Genomic DNA, 12,786 nt, shown 5'->3' on the forward strand with positions numbered 1-12,786 from the left:
CCCGGCCCCCAGAGAGAGGAGAAAGTGTTCCTCCAGCACCCTCTTGCCCGAACTAAGCCTCTTAACCCCTTGAAAACTGAAGAAGGAAAAACAAACATTCAGGATTTGCTTAGAAAAAAACATTGAGTCTCTAGAGGGTTGATGCTTAACAATAAGTTTCAAGAACCTTATTGTTGTTACCCGTTTGGGAGGCATGTCATTAAAGCAGAGGGTAGTCTTTGTCATTGGACAAACCATGGACAAACAGGGGGGTGTCCTTTATAAAGATATGAGATTTATAGGTCACTTAAGGCAAAGGAGGAAATCACATCTAAAGTTATTTTAGATTGGGTGATAAAAATATACTGTTGACTGTAATGAAAAAGGCAGTAAATATGTTTGGATGTGACAGCAATGTGCTATTTAAAGTACATGTAATGTCAACAAATTTATGGGAGTGTTCTGTTTAGTGGAGTTATTTTAAGAGGGAGGGGAGTTTCTACTTCCTTTTTTACAGCAAAGGAAGATTTTCAGTTAGCTCCGTGTCAGGGGTCTGGGAAACTGTTCATTTTACTAAAACCAGGCTTGATACTTCCTGGAGGCAACGAGGCGATTGCTTATGCCCCTGGTCATTGCCTTGGTGCCCTTGCAAGGCTCCAATAGAAATTTAGAACATAGAACTTCCTCTTAGGGTGCCCTTTACCAAAGAGAAAATGGCTTGGTGCCTTTCATAAATAAAAAAAAGCATATAGTCCTTAAAACACTAGTGGAAAATTATGTTAGCTAGTTAAAATGTGTAAGGTTTGCTAGACCTGTCAGGAAAAATATTTGTAGTTCCCTTAATACTAGATTGTAGCATAGCAGGTAGGTGATGTAAGAACAGAATTTGTCAAACTTATCGCTAAGGCCAAGCAATGGGTTGGTTTCTAGCAGTGGCTACTGAATGCGCCACAGCACCTTGTTTAACACTTACAAGGTGTTACATCAATGGGTCTCATAATTTATGAACTTCTTGGAAGTGACAAATAAAACACCAAATGAGGACAGGGCCTCACCTGGGTCCAATATCATGATTCTGCTTACCGCAGAATAATGTGGTAATATACGTCATCCCATAGAACTATGTGCTTTACGAGGTGCTCTGAGCACTGAAATCCACGGTAAGCACGGCCATGTGAAGCTGGATCCTGATGTCCTTCATAAGCAAATTACAACGTCCATCTTACCTTCAGCACTGATGAAAAAATTATCCGCCTCCTGACTGAACAAAATTCAAGGGCTACATAGAAGCTTAAAGGTAGGGTCATATTGGGTTGGTAAAAGACTAAGATGTTTATTCTCCTTTCATCTTGGCACCATTCATTCAGTAATTGAATTAATTTTCCCAGATTTTAGACTTCTACAAATTCAGCAAATTATTTAGTTTGGCTCTTTCCTCAAGGTACCTTCAACGGAAAAACAGAGGATGGTACATATTAAAGGGTCTATGTAACTTTTGTAGGACAAAAAACTCAATGTCCACAGATTTACACTAAACTTACATTGAAGATTATGATAGTAGAAAGCTTCCCTGAAAATACTACGTGCTGAGGTGCTGTAGTTTTTGGGAAATGAGTAAAACAATGTCATGAAAATAATTTTCGTCTCATGAGACAAAAATTACTTTAATCATTTACAAACGTATTTTCATGACATAGTTTTACTCATTTCTCAAAAACTACAGCACCTCAGTAAGTAAGATTTGAAGGGAAGCTTTCCACTATCATTATCTTAAAACCCTGTAAGTATAATGTAAATCTATGGACATTTTGAAAAAGTACCCAAATCCTTACCTATGTAGGTAAATAACTCACTCTTCCAAAACACAATGATGCAACCTTTCCTTTCAGGACATGAACATTATGCACATCTAATAGATAATCTCATTACTTACATAAGGTTAAGCTGCTATAAAAATTGACTAAATAATTGATTGGGATTAACAATAATCTATGCATGCATGAATGAGACAGACCCTACAGTACAGCATACACACATACATTGTCTCTTGACAGGCAAGGGGCAAAGTTGCTGTGGCATGCAGAAAAAATTACATTGAGCAGTAATAACTGAAACAATATGGCAGTGTGAAGCAAATTCTGCTATGCTACATGTATGGCTGTAGTGATAAAATTGAAGAATAGGCATTTTTTGCGATGGTCTGGTCATATCCACTGTCAAGTCATCAATTTGGAGATGCAGCTACAGCCTCCCTGTTACCCTTCTATTTAAAGTCAATGTTGTTGATTTTGAATGGCTTAAAAGGCAGTGGACATTATTGGTAATTACTCAAAATAATTATTGTCATAAAACCTCACTTGGTAACGAGTATTGGGGAGAGGTTGATAGTATAAAACATTGTGAGAAACGGCTCCCTCTGAAGTGACGTAGTTTTCGAGAAAGAAGTAATTTTCCACGAATTTGATTTCGAGACCTCAAGTTTAGAATTTGAGGTCTCGAAATCAAGCATCTGAAAGCACACAACTCCGTGTGACAATGGTGGGTTTTTTCTTTCATAGTTATCTCACAACTCCGACGATCAATCAAGCTCAAATTTTCACAGGTTTGTTATTTTATGCATATGTTGAGATATACCAAGTGAGAAGACCGGTCTTTGAAAATTACCATTAGTGTCCATTGTCTTTAACTCAGTAATTTTCCAACAACATTTTGGGTACGGGACAGGACAGCAGGCCCAGGCCAGTGGTTTTAGCGCAGGACATATAAAGTCCCTCTTTTCCATCTTGACCGGCGCATTTGAATGGTTTTACACTAGATTTAGTGCGCCTTTATAAATGCAGTGTAATTATTATTATTATTTTGACTAGACAAGTCCAGCAGTTTTGTGATTTTTGATTGAATATAATCTTTAAAAACAAGAAATGGTGTCCAAAATGGACATAAAGTGAAAGGAAACCCAAACAACTTTAAGCGATATTACATGTATGTAAAACAAACGCTCCTATAGCACTGAGTGCCAAACGTGAAAGCAAGGTGTCCCTTTAATGGCTGACAAGGTCTACTAATGTAACGGCTTGCAATAGACCCATATAATAAATTCACTCAATGCAAATCATAGTTGGCATTAATATTATGCCGGGCCATGCACCATGGAGTAAAATTGACTTGTGATATTCATTGATTTTTACCGGTAGTCCTCTCTTACAATGTAGATGAAACAAATAGTGTACACAGGAAGTTGCGGGGGAACAGGCTCTATGATCTTTAACCGCTTGCAATCCCCTTGCAGAATTGGCAAAACAATGTCGTTTCTTTGAATGCAAACTCCCTCAATTTTTCTCTCTTTCTCTGTGCAGTTTTAGTTCATACAGATTACAATGGGAGTTTGACAATCAGAATTGGACATGCTCATTGTTGCATAAAATTACGAGATAATATGTACTTATTTTTTACGTTCATGAATTTACTCTTGCATGAAATTAAGGAAAGGCATGCAAAGTTACCAAATTCTCCTACACAGTTACAATTTTATTTTTTTCCTTACAAAATCTGAAGTACAGTGTACTCATAGAGGAATGTAAAACCCTTACTCATGGGCGATTTGAAAGTACCGTAAGGTTGCCATATAATGTATGAATAATTCTTTCACATCCAACAGTAAGCCTATCCAACAGCACAATAGCGCAAATGAATGAATAGGAAACACAAAGAAATGTTCCATTTAAAATGTAGTGAGCAAACCCCATGCAATCAGGAAGGGACTTCCTACACAACCAAATCCACATACAAAGCTCTGGGTCTGGGTGGGATTCGAACTGTGGTCCACAGTGGTTTCAGGTACCTGACCCCCTCTCTATTATCAGAAAACAAGCTTGTGATTAATATATGTACAGGCCCATAGAATGATTTCATAAAGATGATATCTTGTGGGTTATTCTTCGGTCAATGATAGCCACTGACCACCGCTAGCACTGCAACTCTATAATGAATATCCCTGTAGGAGCATTCTCTGAAATTAAAACAACCCAAGGTCCAATTGTATACAGCCAGTGTTTCTCCACATGTAAAGGCTATGAGGCCACATCTTGGAAAATTCTTCCCAGGCTAGAAAGTTGTGTCAACACGTTCTAGAACTGACTGGCTCCGACATCTTTTAATATATTACAAACTAGAATCCATTTCTTATTTATTGACGGTCATCACATGAACAATTATCTACAGGCTATGAGGCCACATCTTTGAGAATTCTACCCACGCGAGAAAGTTGTGTAAACACGGTCCAGAACGGACCCACTTTATGAAGAGCGGCTCGGACATAATTTGATGTTATTACTAGGACCATTTCTTATTTACCAAGGGTCATTATGAAAAATAATCTACAGATATGTGCCTGGCTAGTATCATATTGCAGTAGAAAATGAGGACTGGGAGCTAGGGTGGGTTGCTGAAGAATAGGAAATAGGGGCAACAACATTATAATACAGAGTGATTACCCTTATTTTTGCACTTAGAACAAATTGTCTGGGGTGCAATTTACTATTATCAATGTTGCAGAAAATGGGTGTAGGGTGTAAAATGTAGGGCCTACATGTTAAAAATAATAAAATATTTTAAAATAACCTTTCGTCTTTACCAAATGTTACAAAGTGCACCAATTAAAGGAACACGTTGCATTGGATCGGACGAGTTGGTCTTTGAACAGCGTTTGTTAAACCGTTTGTTATAAAATGCATATTGGTTGGAAAGATGTTTTAAAAGTAGATTACAATAATCCACACAAATTTGTCTCGAAATTGCGTGGTTTTCCTTTTACTTTGCAAACTAAGACGGCCGGCCATTTTTTGTTTGACTCCCATAAATGGCCGACCGTGTTAGTCGACGAGGTGAAAGGAAAACCACGCTATTTCGAGTGATCCTTGTGTGGATCATTATATTCTACTTTCAAAATATCTTTCTAATCATATTCATTTTATAACAAACGGTTACAAATGCTTTTCAAAGACCAACTCGACCGATCCAAGGAAACGTGTTCCTTTAAGAAGCAATATATACTGGAATGATAGCGCCCTCTCGTGGCGAGTGGTTCGCTGGGTGAAGATAGTGGTTTTTACAAATTTTAAATTTCACGACTATACACAACTGGAGCGTCTTGGACCCAAGACTAAGTGAAGAGTAACACATGGGGGTCTTTGACTGAGGATTAAACATAGTTGAAGAGGCTGACATGATAATCAGGGGATTAGTGCATCAGAAGATTATCCATAGAGGGGGGATGTCAGATAAGTGATTGATCTATGGTGTGTACAATAAGATTACATTGCTAGGAATGCTTCACGGGCCCCCCTACCACAATGGCCAGGTACTACACTTTCAGAATGTGCTTGGGTTCTCGATCCTACGTGTCCAAATACATGTACTGTAAGCTAAATGTGGGGTGTCAAGGGCTTGAGGTACCCACTGTTTAACCATGGTTTCAACAGAACACTTGAACAAATATACTAACAAGTATGTTGCACTATTTTTAGCAGCCCACAGGGCAAAGTTGAGAAGTGGTGCTTACCAGCTTTAAACACTACAATGTAAACTGGTCTAAGGACTGTGACTAGACTGCAGTGGTAGTTCGTTTGTAGGGGCCCTTGTCCTTTCTCTATGGGCTAACTGGCCAAGAGCTAAGTTACTATAGACTCTGGTCGGTGAAGGGCCAGATGTTTTAAGGGTCGGGCCAGTTAATTTATGACCATACAAGTCCGACTGTTTTGTGTTTTTAATCAATCTTCTCTTTTACATGTCTCTCGTTAATCTTATTGGTCACATAAAACATGCATGTTAAACTGTGGCTGTGTCGGGACTCAAGAAGCTTTTTCTTATTTAGATTCATGTTCTTGTACAAGAATTTCGAGTCCAGTAAACAAACCTTGCAGTCTTGTTTATTTTCCCCAAAAAATCAAGCTCTCCCTGCCAGTACTTCTGACCATTTTGAGTTGCAGTGAATCATGAAGTAAACATATTTTTGTCACCAGGAGAAATCTACAAATCCATGAGTCCATGTTGAAAAAAAAGAACAAAACCCAAAGCTGCGCACCTCTCTTAAGTAGAAAATCCTATCTAGCCATCCCTGGTCATCTTTCACAGACCCTTACTTGGCAGTGTTTCTTCCCAAGACTTGCCTCCTGGGGTTCTGTAAACAAATCCAAAGGAGCAATTTGGCTAGAAGCTGGGGATAATCTAGCTCAATTGTTGTTATTTTGTTATGCCCGGTGGCAAGAAAGAACAAAAGTGGGTAAAGGTGGGGGAGGTATTTCCCTGTTCCCTGTGTCTGTCTCTCTTTCTCTCTCATGTCCTGGGGTGGGGGGGGGTGTTGTCGAGAAGGTGATCCTCTTTATGACCAAATCCAGGGCGGATCTTCTCAGCTTTTCAATCATTAGCGATTGGCTTTGAATGTCTCAGACAACTATTAAGAGGGTTATGTTATATACGCTTGCGGGGAGCTTGAGGCCTGACCCAATTTTGTAGACTTTGTTAGCAGAAACTAGCAAGAAACCTTTTTTTGTAAGTAGATTGGATTTTTGGCTGGAGTGGTAACCTTATTCTGGTTAGCACAATGGTATTGTGCTTAACTTGTTCTGATAAGCACAATTGTTTTGTGCTTAACTTGTGTTCTTATACAGCTCTATGAAACTGGGCCCTGGGGGTTTGGACAGCAATCCTTGAATCGTGTCCTTCTTTTTCAAGTTGGCTATTTTTTTCCTTTGAACATATTTCATGCTAGCATCTACTATCATTCAAAGCCAAAGTACTGTACTCAGATGATGATGAACAGAGACAGTAGGAGGGTCGACTGTAGTATGTATGCAATCATCAATGGCAAATGTTTATCTATCATTTAAAGCCACAGTGAATGACGTTGAACGGACAAAAAGTAGGAGGGTTGACTGTATACTCTCTTTACAATATAAGCAATCAGCACTTTTAATATCTATCATTTCAAGCTACAGTGAACAACATTAAATAAACAGTAGGAGGATTTCAACAGATCTGTCTTACCTTGGCTGAAAAATCAATGCCATGTTGGAAGGCCTCTTCACTGTGAAGCGGGATGCGGGTATCGTAGGCATCCTCCACCAAGTTGTACTTGTTCTTCTTGGTCGGCATTGTCCCAACGAGGTCTTCTTCTTCTCTTCCTCTGATACGATACGCAACACCAACAACAACAGGTCTTACACTGATCCGATGAAATGTTGAGGGTATCGGTGTGTCCTCACGGGACCCTCGCTATCCTGGAAAAGTAACAAGAGACACAACAAACGTTGATCATCAATCATACATGTACCATGGGGATGTTGGCAGATGGTGTGGTCCGTGATAACGTGATTTTACATTAGGTCCAATAAGAGTATCAATGTTAAAGGTATTTTACAGGATTGGTACAAATGTTGTTTAATTTTTGCTGAAAGCTCACTCATTATTAAGTTTTTTCCTGAAAACAAAAATTCTGGTGAAATTCACTTTTGAGAAAACTGTATAATTTAGCTATACCAAACCTGTATAATACCTTTAAAAGTTTTGTTATCATCTTTTTCTATTGAGCCCAGCTGTGGTTTCTCTAGTTTGCCACTCTCATTGAAAGCACTTTGGGCAATGGCTCTATCTTTACATTTATGTGTGTGCCTCAAAATGCTAAAACTGCCGAAGCATAGTCAATCGAGGTATGGGTTGGTTGTTTCCAGAACGACCCTGTAAGAGTGAAGAACAAACCCAAAATCCATCTAATTTGGCAAAGTAAAGGATTCAGAAGGACTGCTGACAGTAGGTCCATAATTGCTTATCACAGGGTCAGTCGTCAATTTCACCAAACTTGTCCTTACTTCAAGGATTAATCTTAGGAGTTAGGATATGTTAAGTTCCAAATCCATAGACGTTAGGATGCATTGAACCCATCCTAAGTTAGGACGAGTTAATCGTCCTAACTCAAGATACTATAGTGCTTATCCTAATTCCTAATATTCCGGGAAATCAATTTCAGGCATTCTATATTCCAAAGTTCAAACTATTTTGTGTGGATGGACATAAGGAGAGGAGGCTGAGAGGAGATGAGCAGATTTAGGCCATGCACTCGCCAAATTGCCTACATGTAGTCTGTCAGGGTTAATTAAAGTACAAATTATTTATTGGTTAACCTACAAATCAAGCAAATATTCAAGGATGGCCATAGGCCTATATGTATAGTGATATTACTGGAAGATAGTTTTGCTGTACTTCTTTGAGGCCTGGAAACTTGATTGTTTTTCTTTTGCTCAGATGAGGGGAGTGCTACCAAAAAAATGACCTTCAGTGTGCACTCCACCCACTGTTTATGTTCTTGCATGAATGATAGCGGTACTGCAGTCATAGTGTGTTTATTTGTACAGCACACTTTGAACTTCCTTCTTGAAGGGACAAGATGATTAATGGCTGAAGGTCTCCATGAGGAAAGATCATCCTTTCTGCTTCATTTTGTTTCTAATATTTACTTGATTATTAAATGGTCATCAAGAGACATAGTATTAGTGTCAAATTGTCAACCACCTTCAAAAAGCTCTGATGGAAAAAAACAAAAGCACAGTTTTGGCTCACATAGAATCGCATCAAAAATTTAAAAAAATAAAAACATTTTAGAAAACAATGTACATTTGTACACAAATTCATCTCCAGAACACAATTCAAGCTAACTGGAACTCACAACACCAACACAGGAAACTAACGCTCTCAGGACAACCTATGTACACATTGCCCGCACTGCAAATATTTCAGGATACAACTTTCTCTCTGTAGCAGGTCCAATAATCTTGAACCCTGTCCCCACCACAAGTCTGATGCTCCACATCAATGTTTCAACCCTCCTCTATGAACAAGATCATTCACTCATCATTTTTTTTTCTTTTTTTTTCTGACCTATCAGAGTGAAGTACATTGGTGCACTTTTGAACCTTTAGAATACAAGTAATTATTATTAATAAATCAAAATATCACCCTCCATCCCTAATGCGATAAGTAAAAATCAATTTAGCTATTTGCAGTTGATGAATGCAAAGTAGACTCACCATGGAAGCTTGGGTGTTTAATACCAGTTAGGACATCTGGCTTGTGTTTATTGTAGGTCATGGGTTTGAATCCCATCTGTGGCGCAAGCAGGTTTGGTTGTTCTGTAGAACTCAACAGCATTTAGTATTAAACACTTCAATTCAATGTACCATAAGGGGTACAGTAAGGCCAATTAGAGACTGCGTAGTAGAACCATGGAAGAACTGTTTCCTTCCGTGCCTGTGTGGTCTACAATTCCCATTGCAAGCTATTCAAAACATTAACTTCATCTTTGTCACAACAACTCAATAAAAACCCTCTCAAATGACATCATCACTGCAGACTGGAAGCTACAACATAAAATGTTGACGTAAAACAGTTGCACCCATAATGAGCAAATGAAATTTATGTCCATGCACATAGTGCATTTCCCATCCCTGGGGTAATTTGTATTAGATTAATATAGACCGGACTGGTGCACATTGCCTCATAGCACCGCCCGGTTGCCCGGCTCCAACTGGCTAATTTGCAATCACAAAGTAAGTGTCTGTAGCAAAAATTAAGTTCACCCACCACAGGCAAATTTGTCGATAACACTAACAGTGTAATGTATCTGAATTTGTACAAATCAAACTTTTCCTGATGCATTTGTGAAACTTACATTGAACCTTATTTGCATTGACGTCATTCCGCCACCATCTTTGACATTTAATAGATGTTAAATTTGCATCGGGGATAAAGAATATTAATTTTGATTTTTTACCCATATACACCGATGTGTGTTAGCACTGTATACTCAGTACTTTCTCGAGTCCTGTGAAAAAATATCACAGGCATGTTACTCGGGTGGGATTCGAACCCATGACCATTGCAATTCTAGAGCAGTGTCTTGTCAACTAGACTACCGAGGTTGCCCGGTAGCTAGAGGCAGTTCGAATCCTATATTTGACATGATTGAAACATCAAAAAATGCACTGCTTCTAACAACACAAGGGTGATGGTGTCGATGAGACAATCTCATTTTGACATCTAGGCCTATATACGTGTAGGTATCCCACTGCAGGTTAGTGACGTAAGGTCTATAAAAACACTGTCTGCAAATTTCATCAAATTACATGCCATTCTGAGGGAATTAATTACTGATTGTACATGATTTCAATGAGCATTCATCATTATTTCAAGAAGCTTTCAGGGCCCTGGAATTCACTGGACCTCAGGCCAGGGCCAGTAATTTGAGTGGCAGGTCAGTATACTCATGACCTGACAAGTCCGTTGGTCTTACTTTACAACTGAATATAAAAACTGAATTTGTTATCTGAAATACTTCAATACCCCTGACAAATGAGATATCTGACTTCAGTACTGGTGCTTGTTCAAAAACAGCAGGTGTAGAGAGTTTTCACATTTTGATATTGGTCATGTAAACAAACATTATGGTCCAATAGATATGTTGAGCCATACAATCCCTACAATCTGGTGGATTTTTCACCCACATTATGTAAGCCCTGTAGGTGTGCCCGGTTGGAACTACTAACACACACGGTGTGATTTTACCTAACCAAATGCCAAACCGAATGCATTAATGTGTGTGGGATTTCAATATTATTATACGAAATTCTTTGTCTCTTGAGCACCCAAAATCTATAGTTTTTGGTCGTAAACAAGACGTCTCCTTCCGGTACAATTCAAAATTTAATGTAGGAACTATACACTTAAAAGCATACCTGTACAATGTAGACAGTGCATTTACGTACTACAATTTCCATCAATAACAGTCATCATTTAAGTGTTGACTTTCTTACAGTTTGTTTGTGCCTTTTACTTTGTTACAATAAAAATGTCTAATAAAACATATGATTTATGCTTACATCTCTCCATGATCAACTCACAAACTGGAAAATGTCTACACTCATTCGTACATTTGGGTAAATTTGCACAACGTGGCAGTCTCAGCAATTAGTCTCCGACTTCAAAAAGTAGTAGATAACTAATGCAGTCCACCGTGGGAGTGAAATTTTGACTTCTGGACCAGTGACACGACAAACAATTGACTTTCTTTGTCAATGAGTCATACCTCAAAGCTACCACCAGTCAAACTATCAAAGGACACCGGTCGACACCTCTACCTTTACAATTCTTTTCGGTAAGTTTTTAAAATAAATATTTTACGTTGGAAGATTCAATGTCAAATTGGGTGTATTTTCTTGGCTGGCTTAATTGTTTACTTGCCTATTCTGAAAGTTCTGAATAGTGAAAGGTAGGCCTATGTTTGCACGAATTTCTGCCAATTTAAATTTAAAACAAAAAGGCCCTGTAATATATTACTTATACAAATGGCTATACAGCAGATGACCAGAAAAAAATATTTGTTATCTTGAATGAATGGCTTCTCAGAATGGCACCCCAACCAAAGATGACAAAATATGTCTCAGGTTCGCCTCCTGCTTTATTATTTCAAGGAAAAAAATCCTTGTTCAACCCAAACAACTTTTTAAAATGTACCCAGTTTCCCTTGTGGCTTATTAATGAGTTATTACTTTATGTGAACCACTGTACATCAATTTGTTAATCTAAATCAATCAATCATCATCATGACTGAGCTAATTATAAAGTTAAGGAAAAGAATGTTAAAATTATCATTTACACATGATGAACGCACACTACAGACGGGCCCTTGTTTTGTCATTTCATCAACCTAAAATTAGAAAGGGAATATCATCTCAGTATGTGCAATTTAAGTCCACAGTGAATAAAATGACAGTGCACACTTCATCCTTTGTAAAGTAACAATAGAGACGAGTGTGTGCATTATATTTTATAAACAACAGTCAGTAGACATTCTGTAGTCAGCACTGTTGCTTCCATCGAAGTCAGGACTTAGTTGTTTATTTAACAATACCAGATATTTACTCTCTTTACGCAAGTACAAATAATAGCTCAATCGAGCATGAATTCCACGCCTGTCTAATTTGTCAATCACCAAAACCACAACTGGCAAACACACTACGCACAAGCGGGACCCCAGATTCTCGCAAGCGTGTCGCCGTGATTGTCCTACCGGTAAATCTACCCGAAACCCCTGCCCAGTGACCGTGCATTGTGAAGCACCGATTCATTACTCTCCCCGTAAAAGAAAATACACTCAAACATTATTCTCGAGTGTTTCTTTCGACATAACTACACAAGTAAAAAGATAACATTCTTACCTATCCATTGCACCTAAAGTCCAGAGACATTAAAGCTGACAACAATTATATTTTAAGTCCGGGAAATTGGGATTTTCCGTAAGATTATCCAAGCTGTCACTCGTTCTGCTTGCGGTTTGTAGAAGTATTCATTGCGCATCTCTGGATCTATCTCGTGTCAATTCAAATACACGGCGAGCATTTTGGTGCAAATAAAAAACAAGTGGCAGCAGACGATCAGCAGTTTGTGTAGCGCCCTCACGTGATGGAAACACTTTCTAATTGATTGGATTGTCTTGTGCGGAACCCAAGGTGGCGGCAGAACTACGTTTGGATCTTTTGGTTTCTTCTTACAAAATTTTATTGGGAGAACAAGATAACCGTTTTTGTAATTCGAGTCCATCCAACATAATTTTTTGTTAAAATATAGTTATTTGGGAATTTTTCCTCTGGAAAGAGATGCTCTCATTAGTGTATCTGTATCTTGACATTTTCCCTTGTTTTAGGGGGATGGGGTGGGGGCAAGGGTTACTTTGTGCTTATCATAAATTATTAATTGAAA

The 12,786-nt window shown here is 38.4% G+C and overlaps 1 protein-coding gene across 2 annotated transcripts in view; it reads right to left on the reverse strand.

The window, feature by feature from the left end:
- LOC139948138 (uncharacterized) overlaps positions 1 to 12,436 on the reverse strand; it is a 64,341-nt gene extending 51,905 nt beyond the window's left edge. For both annotated transcript variants that reach the window (XM_071946181.1, XM_071946180.1), the window contains exons 1-2: positions 12,246 to 12,436; positions 7,024 to 7,256 (exon numbers count right to left, since the gene is read on the reverse strand). In XM_071946181.1, the coding sequence (XP_071802282.1) occupies positions 7,024 to 7,131 (108 nt within the window). In that variant the 5' untranslated portion in view covers positions 7,132 to 7,256; positions 12,246 to 12,436. The remainder of the gene's footprint in view (positions 1 to 7,023; positions 7,257 to 12,245) is intronic.
- Positions 12,437 to 12,786: the final 350 nt, after the last annotated feature.

The sequence above is a fragment of the Asterias amurensis genome, chromosome 15 (assembly GCF_032118995.1).
Source record: "Asterias amurensis chromosome 15, ASM3211899v1".
Taxonomy (NCBI): Eukaryota; Metazoa; Echinodermata; class Asteroidea; order Forcipulatida; family Asteriidae; genus Asterias; species Asterias amurensis.